We start from the raw sequence: 16,589 nt of genomic DNA, 5'->3' as shown, positions 1-16,589 counted from the left end.
ACACTTGCTAAAATTGTAACAGAATAAAAAAATGCTATGGAACACATTCAAAAGTTGCTAGACAAAAGCGATGATCTGTTGGATGCGGAAATGACTCGAACTCAGTCTTTAATTAAAGACATAAAAAATCTTCATGTTAAGTACGAAGAACTTGAAAGTCATCATGAAACACTCTCAGCTACTCATGAGAAGCTTTCTTATGATTATCTTCAAAGGAAGCAAGCTGAGAGCGTCTCATGAAGATCTTCAAAAAGAGAATGAGTCACTTCATGCTCAAGAGACCAGTACCACTCAGGAAGACTTTGAGCCACCATGTTTAAAATGTCTTGAGCGTGATAATGCTGTCTCTGTTGCTGAATGTTCTACTGCTGCTACTGTTGCAATATCTTCAACTGCTGATGTGGTAACTAACCCCTCTTCTGAGGATACCACTACTAATGCTGATGAGAATGCTAGGTTGAAGACATTGCTTGAAACAGGGATGTACAAAAGCCTCAAAGGGCATCAGACTCTTTGTGATGTCATCAAGAAACAGATTCTGAACTGAAACCCTAGGAAAGAGGGTGTTGGGTTCGAGAGGGAAATGAACGTTAATGGTTCATACTGGAAGCCTGAGCAGTACCCCACAACCACATGGGTTGTTGCAAAGGGACCTTCAGTGGATCCATCTACCTTATCTGGCTTCACTTGTGCTAACCCGATAATCATTGATGAATCCTTTGATGCAAACTATAAACTGTTTAAGAATCAGAATGGTGAAGTCTTTGCCAGGTATATTGGTACTAACTGCAGGAATGGGCCACCTCTAAAGATCTGGGTGCCCAAAAGTTGTCTTGAGAAGCTTCCTATGAATGTCATCATGACCCCACGTGGAAAGAAGACAAACCCTAGACCAAAGGCTTCATATGGTCTAAAGGCTTCATACAGAAAGTGGACTCATCAGAGTCACCCTAAATGCCAATGTTTTACAGGGAAACCATACTCAGACGTATGAATATGAGTGTGTTTCATAAAACCGCTATGTTCATAAGACCAAGAACTATCCTGCTTATTTTTATGAGTATTATTCACCTCCCGTAAGGCTATTTGCTAGGGCTGCAAAGCCTAAATTCTCAGATGCTGCACTTAGTCTCATTGCTTCTAAGCCACCCCTTAAGATGTGGGTGGTTAAGAAGAATTAACTCTCTTTTGCAGGAAATGGTCTCTGATACATCTCCAACGTATCTATAATTTTTGTTTGTTCCATGCTGTTTTATTATCAATCTTGGATGTTTTATAATCTTCTTATAGTCATTTTATATCATTTTTTGGTACTAACCTATTGACATAGTGCCAAGTGCCAGTTGCTGTTTTTTCCATGTTTTTTACATCGCAGAAAATTAATATCAAACAGAGTCCAAATGCCATGAACTTTACGGAGATTTTTTATGGACCAGAAGGAAGATGTTGGGCCCTGGTTGCACCTAGGGGGAGTCCCGAGGATGGGACAACCCACCAGGGCACGCTAGGAGGCCCAGGCTAGCCCTGGTGGGTTGTGCCCACCTCGGGTGCCCCCCGGACCGCCTCTTTGCTCTATAAATACCACAATATTCCAGAAACCCTAAAAGAGTCGACAAAATATTCATCCAGCCACCGCAGAGTCCAGAACCACCAGATCGAATCTAGACACCATCACAGAGGGGTTCACCACTTCCATTGGTGCCTCTCCGATGATGCGTGAGTAGTTCCTTGTAGACCTTCAGGTCCGTAGTTAGTAGCTAGATGGCTTTCAATCTCTTGTTGAATTCTTAATACAATGGTCTCTTGGAGATCCATATGATGTAACTCTTTTGCATGTGTTTGTTGGGATCTGATGAACTTTGAGTTTATGATCAGTCATATCTTTTTATATCCATGAAAGTTATCTGAGTTTCTTTGATCTCTTATATGCATGATCTCTTATAGCCTCGTATTTCTTCTCCGATATTTTGGTTTTGTTTGGCCAACTTGATCTATTTATCTTGCAATGGGAAGAGGTGCCCGGTAGTGGGTTCAATCTTACGGTGCTCGATCCCAGTGACAGGAAGGGAAACGACACGTATGTATCATTGCTACTAAGGATAAAAAGACGAGATCCATATCTACCGCCATATAGATAAACAGATCTTGTCTACATCATGTCATCATTCTTATTTCATTACTTCGTTTTTCCATAAACTTAATTCACTAGATGCATGTTGGATAGCGGTCGATGTGTGTAGTAATAGTAGTAGATGCATGCAGGAGTCAGTCTACTAATCTTGGACGTGATGCCTATGTAATGATCATTGCTTGGATATCGTCATAATTATTTGAAGTTCTATAAAATGCCCAACATTAATTTGTTTACCCACCGTTTGCTATTTTTCTCGAGAGAAGCCACTAGTGAAACCTACGGCCCCCGGGTCTTCTTTCTCATATATTTGCCTTGAGATCTACTTTTACTTTGCATTTTTATTCAAATCTATTAAACCAAAAATACAAAAATACCTTTCTGCATTTTATCTTTATTTATTTTATTTGGCGTTCGATCTATCAATCTACTACAATTTACCTCACGTCCGCTTGCCTATCTTGAGGCGCCGTACCCCGGAAGGGATTGACAACCCCTTTTAACTCGTCGGGTTGCGAGGTGTTGTTGTTTGTGTGCAGGTGTTGTTTACGTTGTGTCGCTTGGTTCTCCTACTGGTTCGATACCTTGGTTTCATAACTGAGGGAAATACCTACCGTCGCTATGCTACATCATCCCTCCCTCTACGGGTAAATACCGACGTAGTTCCAGCTACCATCAGTCTCCAAGCGAAAATCAAAAGCTTCTGATGCTTATGCTGGGGACCTAAAACATCTTGTGGGACACAAGATCAAATGTCCGAATGGTCTTGCTATGTATTTCGTCCCGGGATTTCTTGATAAACACCCTATCTACCCTAACCAGGATATGAACTTTCATAATATGCTTGTTTGTCAAATGTTTATGCTTCACACTTCTCTTGGTGAAGCCTATCCCCAACTGCACTGTAGGGTAAGACACCAAAGGTTTCAAAGTGGATCATGGACAGTGGATGCACTAACCACATGACTGGCGATCGAAGTCTTCTTATGGATTCAACCCTATGTCCATCTGACAAGAATCATATGACATTTGCTGACACTGGTAAAAGCAAAGTATTGGTCCTAGGTAGAGTTGCAATCTCAAGGGATCAGCACATGGATAAAGTCATGCTTGTTGAATCCCTTGGTTTCAACTTAATATCTGTCTCAATGCTTTGTGACCTGAACACGATTGTGATATTTGGAAAATATCGTTGCCTTGTGCTTATGGAATATGAAAAATCTCTAGTCTTCGAAGGATATCGAAAGGGTGATCTGTATATGGTAGATTTCTCCGTAGGACCACAGCTGGCCGTATGTCTTCTAGCAAAAGCTTCAGAGTGCCGGCTCTAGCATCGGAGGCTAGGGCATGCTAGCATGAGGAACTTGCACACTCTCGCGAAGAAGAAGCATGTCATAGGCATCGAGGGCGTCAAGTTCAAGAAGGATCATCTATGCGGTGCCTGCGAAGCTAGAAAGATGACTAGGGCCAAGCATCCCTTGAAGACAATCATGACGACGACACGTCCCTTCGAGCTGCTTGACATCGACTTATTTGTCCCTACTCACTACTCTACCCTCACTACCACTGCTTGCCTCTATGGCTTCGTCATTGTTGATGATTACTCGAGATATACATGAGTGCACATAATTCTCTACAAGAATGAAGTGTAGGATGTCTTCAGACGATTCGCCAATCGCGCCATGACCAACTATGGCATCAAGATCAAGCACATCAGAAGTGACAACGACACAGAATTCAAGAACACCGGCCTCAACACTTATCTTGATACATTAGGCATCACACATGCGTTCTCAGCTCCATACACACCTCAGCAAAATGGCATCGTGGAGCGCAAGAACAGAACCCTCATTGAGATGGCACAGATGATGCTCTATGAGTACAAGACACCAAGGAAATTCTAGCCTAAATCCGTTGATACTGCATGCGACATCATAAACTGTGTTTATCTTCACAAGCTTCTAAAGAAGACATCATATGATCCCCTGACTGGTAAGAAGCCAAACGTCAGCTACTTCAGATTATTTGGTGCTAGGTGCTGGATCAAAGATCCACATCACACTTCAAAATTTGCACCGAAAGCTCGGTTTTATTCTTGGATACGGAAAGGATTCACACTCCTACATAGTCTTCAACCTCTTTCACTATAAAGTGGTTGAAACTGTGGATGTGCGGTTCGATGAGACTAACGGCTCACAAAGAGAGCACCTGCAAAATGTGCTATATGAAGCTATCAAACTTATGGGTACTGGAGAAATCATACCTTTGGAGGCTCAGGCTGAAGAGGAAATCATCATTTCTGCACCTAACCAACACGAAGACACTGCTCAGCCTGAAGCCAATGCTGAAGATTAAGACAATGTTCAGCAAGAGCAAACTCTTCGTCCAGTCCATCCACGTGTTGCAAACGAAGTACAGATTGAGAAGATAATTGATAGCATCAATGCACCTGGACCACTCACTCGTTCAAGAGCAACACATCTTGCAAATTTTTGTGGGCACTTTGCATTTGTCTCAATATCTGAACCCAAGAAAGTTGATGAAGCCTTCATGGAACCTGAATGGATTCAAGCTATGCAAGAAGAGCTTCAACAGTTCGATCTGAACAATGTATGGGAGGTAGTTAAGCGTCCTGATCCTTGCAAGCACAATATCATTGGCACCAAATGGATATATCGCAATAAACAAGATGAGCATGGTCAAGTTGTCAGAAACAAGGCTCGTCTCGTTGCTCAAGGTTATACACAAGTTGAAGGGATTGACTTCGATGAAACCTTCACTCCTGTGGCTAGGCTTGAAGCCATTCACATACTGCTAGCCTATGCCAACCACAACAACATTCTTCTGTGTCAAATGGATGTAAAGAGTGCCTTCCTCAATGGCAAAATTGAAGAAGAAGTGTATGTTGCTCAACCACCTGGTTTTGAAGACCCAAAGCGTCCTGACATGGTATACAAGCTCAACAAGGCACTGTATGGCCTCAAACAAGCACCTCGAGTTTGGTATGACACACCCAAAGACTTCCAGAAGAGCAAAGGCTTCAAACCTGGTTCCCTAGATTCCACACTCTTCACGAAGACATATGAGGGTGAACTATTTGTATGCCAAATCTATGTGGATGACATTATCTTCGGCTGCACTGACAAGAGATACAGTGATGAATTTGGGCATATGATGCAAGAGCAATATTAGATGTCAATGATGGGTGAGCTAAAGTTCTTCCTTGGTCTTCAAATCCGTCAGCAGAGTAATGGCATCTTCATATCACAAGAAAAATACATCAAAGATTGCCTGAAGAAGTTTGGAATGCAAGATTGCAAAGGGTACTCGACGCTAATGCCAACCAAAAGTCATCTGGGCCCCGACGACAATGGTAAAGAGTTCAAACAAAAGGTATACGCTCCATGATTGGTTCATTACTCTACTTATGTGCATCTAGGCTAGATATAATGCTTAGAGTTTGCATGTGTGCTCGATTTCAAGCGGCACCAAAGGAATCACATCACTTAGCTGTGAAGAAAATTCTTCGATATTTGGCTTACACCCCAACACTAGGATTATGGTATCCAAAGGGCTCAGAGTTTGATCTTGTTGGATTCTCAGATGCTGATTATGCTGGTGACAAGGTTGATCGCAAGTCCGCATTAGGCACATGTCACTTTCTTGGACGATCTCTTGTCTGTTGGTCTTCAAAGAAGCAGAACTATGTATCTCTCTCCACTGCTGAATCTGAATACATTGATGCTGGATCTTGCTGCACTTAGCTTCTATGGATGAAGCAAACTCTCAAGGACTATGGCATCCACCTGAAGCATGTGCCACTCTACTGCGACAATGAAAGTGCCATCAAGATTGCCAACAACCAAGTTCAACACTCGAAGACAAAGCACAATCAGATCCATCATCACTTTCTCAGAGATCATGTCATGAAGGAAGATATTGATATCATTCACGTCAACACTAAAGAGCAATTGGTAGATATCTTCACAAAGCCCTCGAATGAGAAAAGGTTTTGCAAGTTGCTGTGTGAGCTAAATATCTTAGAATCCTCAAATGTCCTGTGATTGGACACACATCCTAACGCTTATGCATGTTGATAACTTAGATGTGCAATACATGAAGTAATGTATATCTTCAATCAATGAAGACATACACTCTAAGTGCAAATACATTAACGCGGAATTTGACTTCAAAGCGCCACGATAATTGTGCATCGTGTCTGGGTCTAATACTCCTATACGGTGGGTAACGCCACCACCAAACTTTCTTCAAGATTTTCTTTTGGCGTCATGATTGCATTAACTTTGTTTTTGGTTTGTCTTCAACATTGATTTTATCTTCATGGTTTATCTTCGCAATGTTGATTTAGTCTTTTGACACACACACACACACGCACACACACATATATATATATACAGACGGTCTATTTTGCTAATATTAGCAGAATAAATATTCTGCACACCACTTCCGCACTGCACGCTGAACGCAAGTGCACTGCATCTTCTTTACGTTGGGCACTTCAATGCTTCACAGGAGAACTGCTTCATTTTCCGGTGTTCCGCCCGCGTGTTCTATGTGGAATCGGGTGTCGCGGGATGATTCAGTTTGTGTCTGCATCTCATTTTAGCTTTATTCTTTCTAATTTACAGGAAAATATACTAGAGTGCTCGCAAATCGAGGGATTTGGCGGACGAGTTTTCTCTGTTCGTTCGTGTTCGCTTCAGATGCGATTATTTTTGTGCTCGGATGTTGTTATTTAGTAGGAATTGTTTGATTGCGTTCGTTTTAATCGGTCCGTTCACTCTATAATTTGTTAATTTTTAGGAGTTAGTTTTCAATTTCTTGCTATTTTGGTTGTGCGGGCGGGTGAGCTTCGTCCGCTCCTCTGTTCTTATTGATTGTTTTGATTTTTGCCCGTCCACGCGTGTTTGAATATTGTAATTACTATTGCTGTAGGTTTGAATTCATTGTATTGCGGGTATAATTGTCATTTTTTGAATCGCGGTTTTTAAATGAAAGGTGATGTTGTTCGTCAAGTTGCCATGTCTTCCATGTAAATTTTTGCGGGTGTATTTTTCGATAGTTTAGTGGCTGTACAATTTTTAGGTGAGTTATGGAAGTGCGAGTGAAATTGACACCTCTATCAGTCTATCACATTGTCTGTAGTTTCAATGCTTTAATTTTATTTGTTGTAGTCGCGGCATACGTTGTAGTGCACTACATTTTCTTTGGTAGCGTACTTCGTTGTAGCTGTATTAAAGTGGTTATGGCTGTTTATGAGATTTCTCCTTTTCTTAAACTACATTCTGTGTTCTAAATGACTGCATAATATGCATTTCTGTACTGCATTAGCAGTGTTGTTAATTTTCTATTCTGCTATTAGAATGGATGGTCCATGATACGCTTGTGTTAGCTGAATAGTTATTATAAGATTTTTTTTGAACTGCATACTATGATAATTGTTTTTGAACATCGTATGTTAAGTGCAAAGTTTCTACCATTTGCATTTCCTTGTTACTGTTTCAGATGGCTGCTTTTTGTTATTATTAGTACCACACTATGTGTTCGAGAGAACTGCATTACTACCAACAGCAACTTTGTCTAAAAAGGATGATAAAATGACGTAGTTGAGGTTGCATACTTTAAATAGGCATCGTTCAAATTGTCTGTTGGACATAATTTTAAAAGCATACAGCATAAGCAAAGCATTAGAAATATTGGTTGCTTCATATTAGACAGCGTGGAGTGCAAATATTGTAAACTTGATGGAGTCTTCTTCTTTGTAGAAAAAGACCATGGCCACTTCTCCGGCCTCAAAGCCATTCTAGGAGACAAAATCTTTCCAACCAGTAGTTATGTTGATGCAGTCTTCAGAGTCGATGTGGTAGTCAGCTTCCATGTCTCCATAGCCATTCTTGTGTTCTGTCTCCAAAGTAAGCTTCCCTGAACTCGGAGCATGAAATTTTATTATGGATGGCAGTTTCTGCATATTGTAATGGGTGGAAAAAGAATTTGTAAGTAAACAGCAAATGTTTTTGTTTTATACTTAGTATGATTTGTTTATGTTTACTTAAATAGTTACATACATATGATTGTATTTTGTAAAGTAGTTGCAATGTATGAACAAACTTATATACGCAATTGACTCCTAGTTTTACTGGGATATATATTATACCGCAACATGTGTGCACTGCAATGTCAGTAACAGTGTACTTCTCCAGCATGTTAAGATAACTGCAACTTATCTACTGACCCTTTTTTTGTACATATGTCGATACATGGTGTGGTACTGAAAAAACATAGGTGGAAGCATCTAGTCTTAATAGCTAACAGATCTAAACAAGAATACAAATTCTGTTTTGTATTTTTGTTGATATTACTGAACAAATTGATTGAACTATATATTCAGATGTGTATTTGCAGTCTAGATTATGTCCAAAAATTATGAGTGGAAAAACATACCCAACTTTCCTGTAGATCTGCGGTTGTGAGGCGATGAAGAAATGGCGCACGAAACCCCCTGTTGGGTATCATCAGGCAGCCGAGCATGCTGCGCCACTCGGTGTTGGTGAGCTGTAGGCCTTCTGCGTAGACGCATGTGTCCGCTACCGGAGCCATCCTTGCCAAGCACCCGCACTTACAGTCCATGGCGGGTTCAGTGGAATTCCAGAGAAGAGCTGTGGATGGGATGAATCCTAGATCTACGTTTTGAGGAAAATGAGGAACGGGGGGAGGAGTTGTGTTAGTCTGTAGCACGAGCGGATAAGTTTTTATGCAACCAATCGAGCAATGGAAGTAATAAATGGTGTGGTTGGCGTTAGGTGGTGGATTGGGTGTGATTTAGTGAACACGAATGCATTTAAGAAGCAACAGGACTACTTACTTGAAAATAGCGAACTGCATTGTCATATCATGGTGAACTACGAACGCGTGGTTGGGCCTGTGTTTGTGTATGGTATGTAGCATTTTTTTATTTTCAGTGGCCTCTTTTTTTTGTTGGCCCTGTGTTCTGGTAATGAAGACGCAATTGGGCCCAGGTCGGCCTGTGAGCACACGGCTGGTTCCCGGTGCGCTGTGTGCGGTCTAATGTTTAGTCCCACCTCGCCCGCGGAAGGCGCGGCCGACATGTTTATAAGCGGTGGCGAGGCATCTGTGTCGAATTCCTCTTGTTACTTATTTGGGCGCTTAAACACGGCGCTCGCAGCTGTATGCTCTCTGACCTGTGGGCCCATGTGTGGCCGGCCCCATGAACTGTGACTCAGAACGAACCACCTTCTGTGGGCGCAGACCTATTATGAGACTGGCTGGGGCCGGTGCCACCTGGGTGGTCATTTTTTCTTTTTATTTTTCTTTCTTAGGTGTTTTTTTCAATGTCGGGAGCTTGCACTGCATTGATTAGGGTTCTGTACTGCATGTGTACGCATTACGTACTGCATGTACAGTTGCCATTTTTTTGTTTCCGTCTTTTTGCTATTATGTAATCTTTTTTCCCAATGTATGGGAGTGCACTGCTTAGTAAATCATACGCGTAATGTGTTGATTATGGTTCTGTACTGCACATTCATATATTTCTGTACTTCATTGATTATTTACGTGTTTGCGTTTTTCATTTTCGGTTTTGCTCTTATGTATTCTTTTTTCAAATTTAGGTTCGTGCACCGCTTTGTTGGGTATGTTAAGACTTCATTGGACAGATTCTGTACTGCATTCGTACACAACTTGCACTGCATGCGTCCTGTTTGCACACTGCAGCTCTTTTTTCGTTTTCTGCACTGTTCGAATCTAATGATACATTAGCAGACAACAGAAAACAAATTATCACAGATATTCTGTATGACAATTTCATCACCAGCAAGCTAAGTTGAACAGAAAGCAAACTAACATAATCAGAGTTCATCATTACAAAGCGATTGTGCATGGCAAGCAAACTAGGTTTAGCACACAAGCAAACTAACTATACATAAGCAAACAATAGAAAGCAAATTTGATGATAATTCTAAAAGAACGCTGGCATTGTTGGCTCCTGGCCGGCACCATCTTCTTCTTCACCAGTCAGGCTCTCCCCATCCCCAGCTGCTCCTGGCGCATTTCTTGGGGGGCTCCTCCTTCTCCAGCTTTGCATGGCGAAGGCCGTCCTGGGTGAGGGTGATGCGGTTCCATATCTCGTACGCTGCGTAGGCGTCCTTTGCCGCGTACTCGATGTGCCTCCTGGACAGAGGCAGGATGGCCCAGCGCCGGTGCTCGTCGTCGGTGATCTTCTTCTTCATGTTGTTGTAGTAGTCGTCGATGAGCACGCCGAAGACGTCTCTGAGGGAGTCCAACGGCTTGGTTGCCTCGGGCACCCTCCAATCCTTCTGGATGTCAACGAAGTTGGCGACCTCCAGTTTGACGTGCTCCAGCCTGGTTTTGTTGCCGTCGATGGAGAAGCCTGCAAAGGTGTACCTGGGGTCGGCGAGGAAGTTGTCGAAGACGGTGCACCTTTCACTGTCGCTCATTTGGAAGAGCAGCACCGGGTGATTCTTGCCGATGGAGAGCTGGCAGAGGGCGGGTTTCTGCGTTGCTTCAGGGTCGTTGTCGTACTCGAGATCAATGCCGACGATCTTGTGGCGTTGGAGGCTGAGGTGGCGCTCGTACTGCGCGAGGGTGATCGCCATCTACTTCCTGTCGTTGGTGTGGATGACGTGCAACTTGGTGTTGCCGTGCGCCTCCACGGCGTTGTCGCCCTTGTACTCATCGGTGAACGTCATCGCCGGTGGCAGGGCTTGGTGCTTTTGGTGGGAGCGCAATGGATACTTGTGTTGTTTGTGGATGAGAAGGCCTTTGGTAGGGGTCTGAATTTAAGGGGAGGGCGTGGGGTGGGATGGCCTCGTCGGATGAACTGCATGATCGCGCTGATGATGCGGTTGTGCGGATCGTGGGTTGGTTTTTGCATCTGTGATCGTGGGCTTGTGGCGATGGAACTGCTCCGATCGGGTGGATGTATGCGAACGTTGGGTTTTTTTAAGGTGGGTTTGTTTTATTTTTGATCAGCACATTTTTTTAACCACCACCTTTTTCTATGAGAACGGGCATTTTGTCATGTTTTATAGATGTATACTGCGTGACAACATAACTGCATTGATTACACTTACGCACTACGTTGCGTACAAATCAGAACTGCAACATTGTATACATGTGTGTACTTCATCGTTTTTTGCGTGTCTTTGCTATATGCTTCGGTGGTCTGCATTGCGCAACGGAATGCACTGCATACTTCTACCGCACCGTACTTATTGCAGTCCCTTGCACGGGACGGGTAGGGAAATGGGAGGGAGGGGGGTTGCCCCCCCCACTTTTTTTTGAACTTACTATTTTTTCTTAGTCGGTTTTGTTGGGCCTGTGTTCGGGTAGTTCAGAGACGCATGTACGTTGTCAAATTTTGTGTGGCTGGGGCTGGTATCATTTGGGTGATCAATTTTTATTCTTTGTATGCTTTTTAATGTCGTGGAGTGCACTGCTTTTTGGTAAATCATCGGTGCACTGCATTGATCATGGTTATGTACTAGATGTGAACTTCATTCCTTACTGCATGTACAGTTCTCATTTTTGTTCCCGTGTTTTTACTTTTTTTGTAATCTTTTTTTTCGAATGTACGGGACTGCACTGCTTAGCAAATTACGACTGTACTGCATTGTTTATGATACTGTACTGCATGTTTGTGTACTTGCGCACTGCGTTTACTTTTTCCGTGTTCGTGTTTTTCTTCATCCCGAAAAAGAAATGCATAATGGCGTACTACATCCCGTATAGAAATGCACTGCATTTTTCCAGCAGTGCGTACTGCATTTGTTTTTTTTGCCTGTGCTTACTTCATTGTACGGGAGGTTTAAGGGGAGAGCGGAGGGGGGGGCACATTTTTTTGTGTGGCACTTAATTGAAGGTAGACTTTTTTTCGGATGTGTTTTCTTAACATGTGTTTTTTTTTTGATTTTAACTTTTTTACGAACTATATGTATTTTATTTGTTGTTTTACCGTTTGATCTTCATGATTCTTCACAGAGAACTGCATCATGTTTTTTTTTGTTGTTTTTTAGTAATATGTGCGTTTTGATGTAGACTGGCTTATTTTGTCCGGGCTGTTTTTGGGCCGGCCCGTTATTTGTGACCCTTTTTGCGACATGCGGGCCTCCTACGTATCGTTTCCAGGCTATTCCACCGCTCCGCTGTCAGAGAAAGGGACCGAGAACAATCCCCTCTCCTCTCTTGCAGTTTCTCCCGAGGCATCTCTCCCTCGGGCAAAACCGCCGTCGCGCGCAGCAACCGCCGTCACCCGGAGAACCGACGCCCTCAAGAGGTCCTTATTCCTGCATTCGGTGTCGCTGTCCGCTCCATGAGCCCTTGCCGCTGCGCTCCCGCAGCCCTTTCCTGTCTGTTCCCGTCGCCGCCCCCCCTTCCCCCTTCCCGCCGCCATCGCCGCACACTTTTCTTTGGTACGTTCCGCTTGGCTCGGTGTTGATTGTCCCCTCGCCTTGTTTTTGTGATTCTTGTAGTTGCTGTAGCTCTTTTTGCTTGTGTAATTTTTCGTAGGCAGTCGATTTTATCTCGTTTTGTAGTCGATAGTTGTGTGTAGCAATGCGGATCTAGGGTTTCATGAGATTTTCACCGATTTTGTTGCTTATGTCTGTCACTTCGTCCTTTGTGTTGCAGGGAAACGCTATGTCTTCGCCGAGCAGGCCGGGAGAAGGAGTTCAGGGTATGTGGAGTGCTTATTCATTAGGCTTTGTTTATTTTGTTTGGTGTTTATCTAGTTTCCTAATTCATCCTGCATATTGGGTTATGCTCTGTTAGTTGTCAGCGTTCGTTTGCATTATTTTGTCATGTGATGTTTTTGTAATTTCTTTTTTCTTGTTTTTTTGAATCTAGCAGGTGATTGCAGTGCTCATAATGATACACCAATTGTCTCTCCTTGTCTTGGTGGTAAGGATCATGGTGTCGAGGGAGGACATCAAGTGAATTCGCCGATTGAATCTTCTCCTATAAGTGTGGCCCCTTCTTCTGGTATGTGATTAATTTGTTTATTTTTGTGTATGCTTTGTTTTATCTAGTTCGACATTTTTGTTGCGAATATCCGTGAATTTAGTATATGCAGCACTGCATTTTATTTTTGTATGTGAACTCCAGCGTATGTACTTGTGAACTGCATTGTTGTTTTATTCAAGTTTTTTGTACAATGCATTATTTTTTATTTTGAGTTTATGGTTGAGCACTACATTTATATGTCTAACTGTACTGCATTTGTTCTTTTTGTGCAATTTTTAACGAGCATAGACAAACTTTATTTTGACGCAGTGTCTGTTTTCCATGCTGGGGCGCCTGGGTTTGAGGAGGTTACTCAATTGATTGACCATTATTTTGCAAAGGGTAATGTTGGTGTGAGCTTTGATCAGAGACGTCCTGTCTTGTCTGAAACACAGTCGCAGTCTGTTGATGGTACAGAGGAAGTTACACAGGATTGGATGGTCCCGGAACAGCTTCGTCAATATGAGTTGAAGCAAAGCAAGAAGAAGTTGAGGTTTGAAATTGAGTCAAAAGAGTTTGCTGAGAAGGCGAAGCAGAGGAGAACTGCAGATGGTGCCAAGGGTGGTAAATTTGGCAAGGTGAAGAAGAGGTTGAGTACTGTTGCTGAGGAAGGTGGTACACCTCGGCAGAGTCCACGTGTTGCTGGAATGAAGAAGAATCTTGGCAAGAGAACCGCTGAAGTTGGTGGAAGTGATGATCCTCAGCGCAAACGACTACATGTCACTGAAGGTCCCAATTCTGATGACGACGACTTTGTGCTTGCTGATTATGTGAAGGGTGTTCATCCTTCTAGACGCAAAGACTGTGGTTCATCTAAGAGTGTACCCAAGTGTGCCCATGATGATGTCGACGAAGATGTTGGTGGTGATTCTGGCGAGGAGGTGGATGCTGCTCCAAAGGTTTGTTGAAGTGCACTGCATTTGTTTCCTTCATTTGTTATTCTTTCTGTATTCTATGTCTCTTTTTTTATGCCTAATCTTCTAATGTGGACTGCATTTCCCTTTACAAAGAGGAAGAAGTCTAGTAAGAGCAATGCAACTGAAGATGATGGTGAGGGAGATGATTCTCGATTTAACAAGACCGTGCGTTTGTTGCTTCCCACTGTTTGCAAGGCTGCTTCTTTGTTGAAAGAGGCGCATTGCAGCCGTGTTAGGGATGCTGGATTTGGTGTTGTCTTTGATCTGACAGTAATGAAAAATGTGTCGCGCATTCTTATGTGCTATTTGATGGGAGTGATTGACCCTGCCACTATGTTAATGGACTTTGGGAATGGCAGGGTTCTTCGAATCAATCGTGATGCAGTCCATCACATTTTTTATTTACCTATGGGACGTCACACTACACCCATGCCTGCTTCCAGCGGTCATGATGAATCGTTGACTGCCCTCAAGGATGAGCTTGGCTTTGACCGTTCAAAAAGTCTAGGTGTCAAGGACTTGCTTGAGAAGTTGAAGGTGTTGGTGGAGGAAGATGATTATGTGAGTGTTGACCTTGCTGTGAAGGTGTTCTTCCTGATACTTTACCAGAATTTGCTGTGCCCGGGGCCTACAGTTCATTTGGGTAGAGTTGCTGCGATGGTAGAGAACATGGATTATGCGGCTATGGCTCAGATGGACTTTTGTCAGCTTGTTGTTGATGAGTTGCAGGCAGCTATGGTTAGGTGGCAATCAGAAGGCAGCAAGCAGAATTGTGCAGAGGGTTGTGCCATTGTCCCCCTGATTATGTATCTTGACTGCTTGAAGCTTCGCAAATTTTCAGTCATGCACACGTTGACGCCACGCGCGTCATACCTGATGACCAAGGACCCGATGAAGTTGTACAATGAGGATGTGCTTGTGAAGGGAAAGATTTACTTGGAAAGTTACAAATTTGGGAAGCTGCCGGTTAGTGCAGCTAATTTTTAATATCAGATTTTTTTTAAAAAAAATGTGCAGTCATTATAAATGTGAACTCTTCTAGTACTCACATGTGTACTTCTCTTTGCGTGTTTTTTTTGTAGTGGAAGGCGTCAGGTGATATTGTGTACAACCATCCTGTTGCAGTTGTACACGGCAGCTCTGATGCGGGGCCTAGCATTCATGATAGGTTTTATGAGCCTATCTGTAGTCAGCTTCCTGCCTGTGATGATGAGGTGCCGCATACTCGTGGTTTCATGCCTCGACAGATGTTTGATAATACAAGCTCTTATAAACAGACATTTGTTGGCGGCAAAAAGCATGAGGAGATTGATGAGCTTCTTCTGAAGGTTTTGAAGCTGACTGAAGATTTGCCAACCTCTGGTGACAGGTTGAGGACAGTTGCTGGTTTTTTCCCTGTTGGCCATGGCCCACGAGATGAATATATTGTTGCTGCTCACAATTTTGATTGTGGTGTGATTGAAAGCCTCAAGATTGCAGTGACAAATGTTCGTTCTTCGTATGCTCAATTAAGACATTCACAAGAAGAAAAATGCGGTCGGTATGAGAAGGATGTTGTGCATATTGTGGATGAAATGATCCGTCAGGACGCTGGCGTTGGCGCTGATAATGTATGTTCTAGGTTTTTTGTGGCTTTGGACCTCTTTTTTGTGTATTATGTTGATTGCTCCTCACTATTTTTGTTTTTTTGTTATAGGCTGGAGTGGAATCTTCTGGTGTCGATGGAACTAGAGACGATGGAGTTCGTCAGGTATAAATACTCCTGCCATGTTTGTTCTGCCATGCTTCCCTTTTTATTTGAACTTACATTTGTTTGCTTCCCATATTTTTTTTGTGTACTTCTCTGTTGTGAAGTGTGTACTGCTTGTGCATAGTTGGAGTTTTTTCTTTTTCGGTCGGTACCATCTTATTTCTCGTTTTTGGTTTGTTGTATGCCCGTAGACTGGTGTCGCTGCTCATGATGTGCACAAAGAGACTTACGATTGCTCTGGGAAGGATGAGGTCTTGGGTGATGCAGCGTCCCCTCTGGATGTTGTAGCTGATAAGGTATAGTTGTATTACTTGTTCTGTTAGTGGGTTGTAATCTAATTTTTTGTTGTCTATTATAAACTTGATGTACGCTGTTATGTTCATCCATATGCATTTTCATTTGCGTATGTTAGCTGCAATAGTTTTACATGTGTGATCTTCACTGTTTGACAGAAGTGAACTGCAGTTCTTTTTGGCATGCGTGATCCATACTTATTTACGTACGTGAGCTTCAGTATTTAACATAACTGAACTGCAGCGTTTGTCAAAGCGAACTGCAGTTTTTTTATGTATATGTGGGTTGCAGTTGTAGTTGTGTTTGACACACGTGTGTTGGTGTTGTTTTGTATATGTGGACTGTAGTTGTTATGTGTATGTTGCCAGCAGTCTTTTGACATAAGTGTGTTGTGTGTTGTGGTGTTGGTTATCCCCATGCTTATTTTTGTGTTACTGGG

General features: G+C 42.8%; 1 protein-coding gene across 1 annotated transcript; it reads right to left on the bottom strand.

Moving 5' to 3' along the window:
- Nucleotides 1-10,176: 10,176 nt before the first annotated feature.
- LOC147965503 (uncharacterized) lies at nucleotides 10,177-10,785 on the bottom strand. Its single transcript, XM_087530489.1, has one exon. The coding sequence runs from the start codon at nucleotides 10,783-10,785 to the stop codon at nucleotides 10,177-10,179; it is 609 nt and encodes a 202-aa protein (XP_087386615.1).
- Nucleotides 10,786-16,589: the final 5,804 nt, after the last annotated feature.

This window comes from Triticum urartu, chromosome 6A (genome assembly GCF_056163025.1).
Source record: "Triticum urartu cultivar PI428250 chromosome 6A, HENAU_Tu73, whole genome shotgun sequence".
Lineage (NCBI taxonomy): Eukaryota > Viridiplantae > Streptophyta > Magnoliopsida > Poales > Poaceae > Triticum > Triticum urartu.
The sequence above is the reverse complement of the archived record's forward strand: the minus strand, read 5'-3'. Positions and strand labels throughout refer to the sequence as shown.

What these genes read in the sequence shown, in the direction of transcription:
- LOC147965503 (XM_087530489.1), bottom strand. Translation starts at nt 10,785, where the DNA reads ATGGCGATCACCCTCGCGCAGTACGAGCGCCACCTCAGCCTCCAACGC.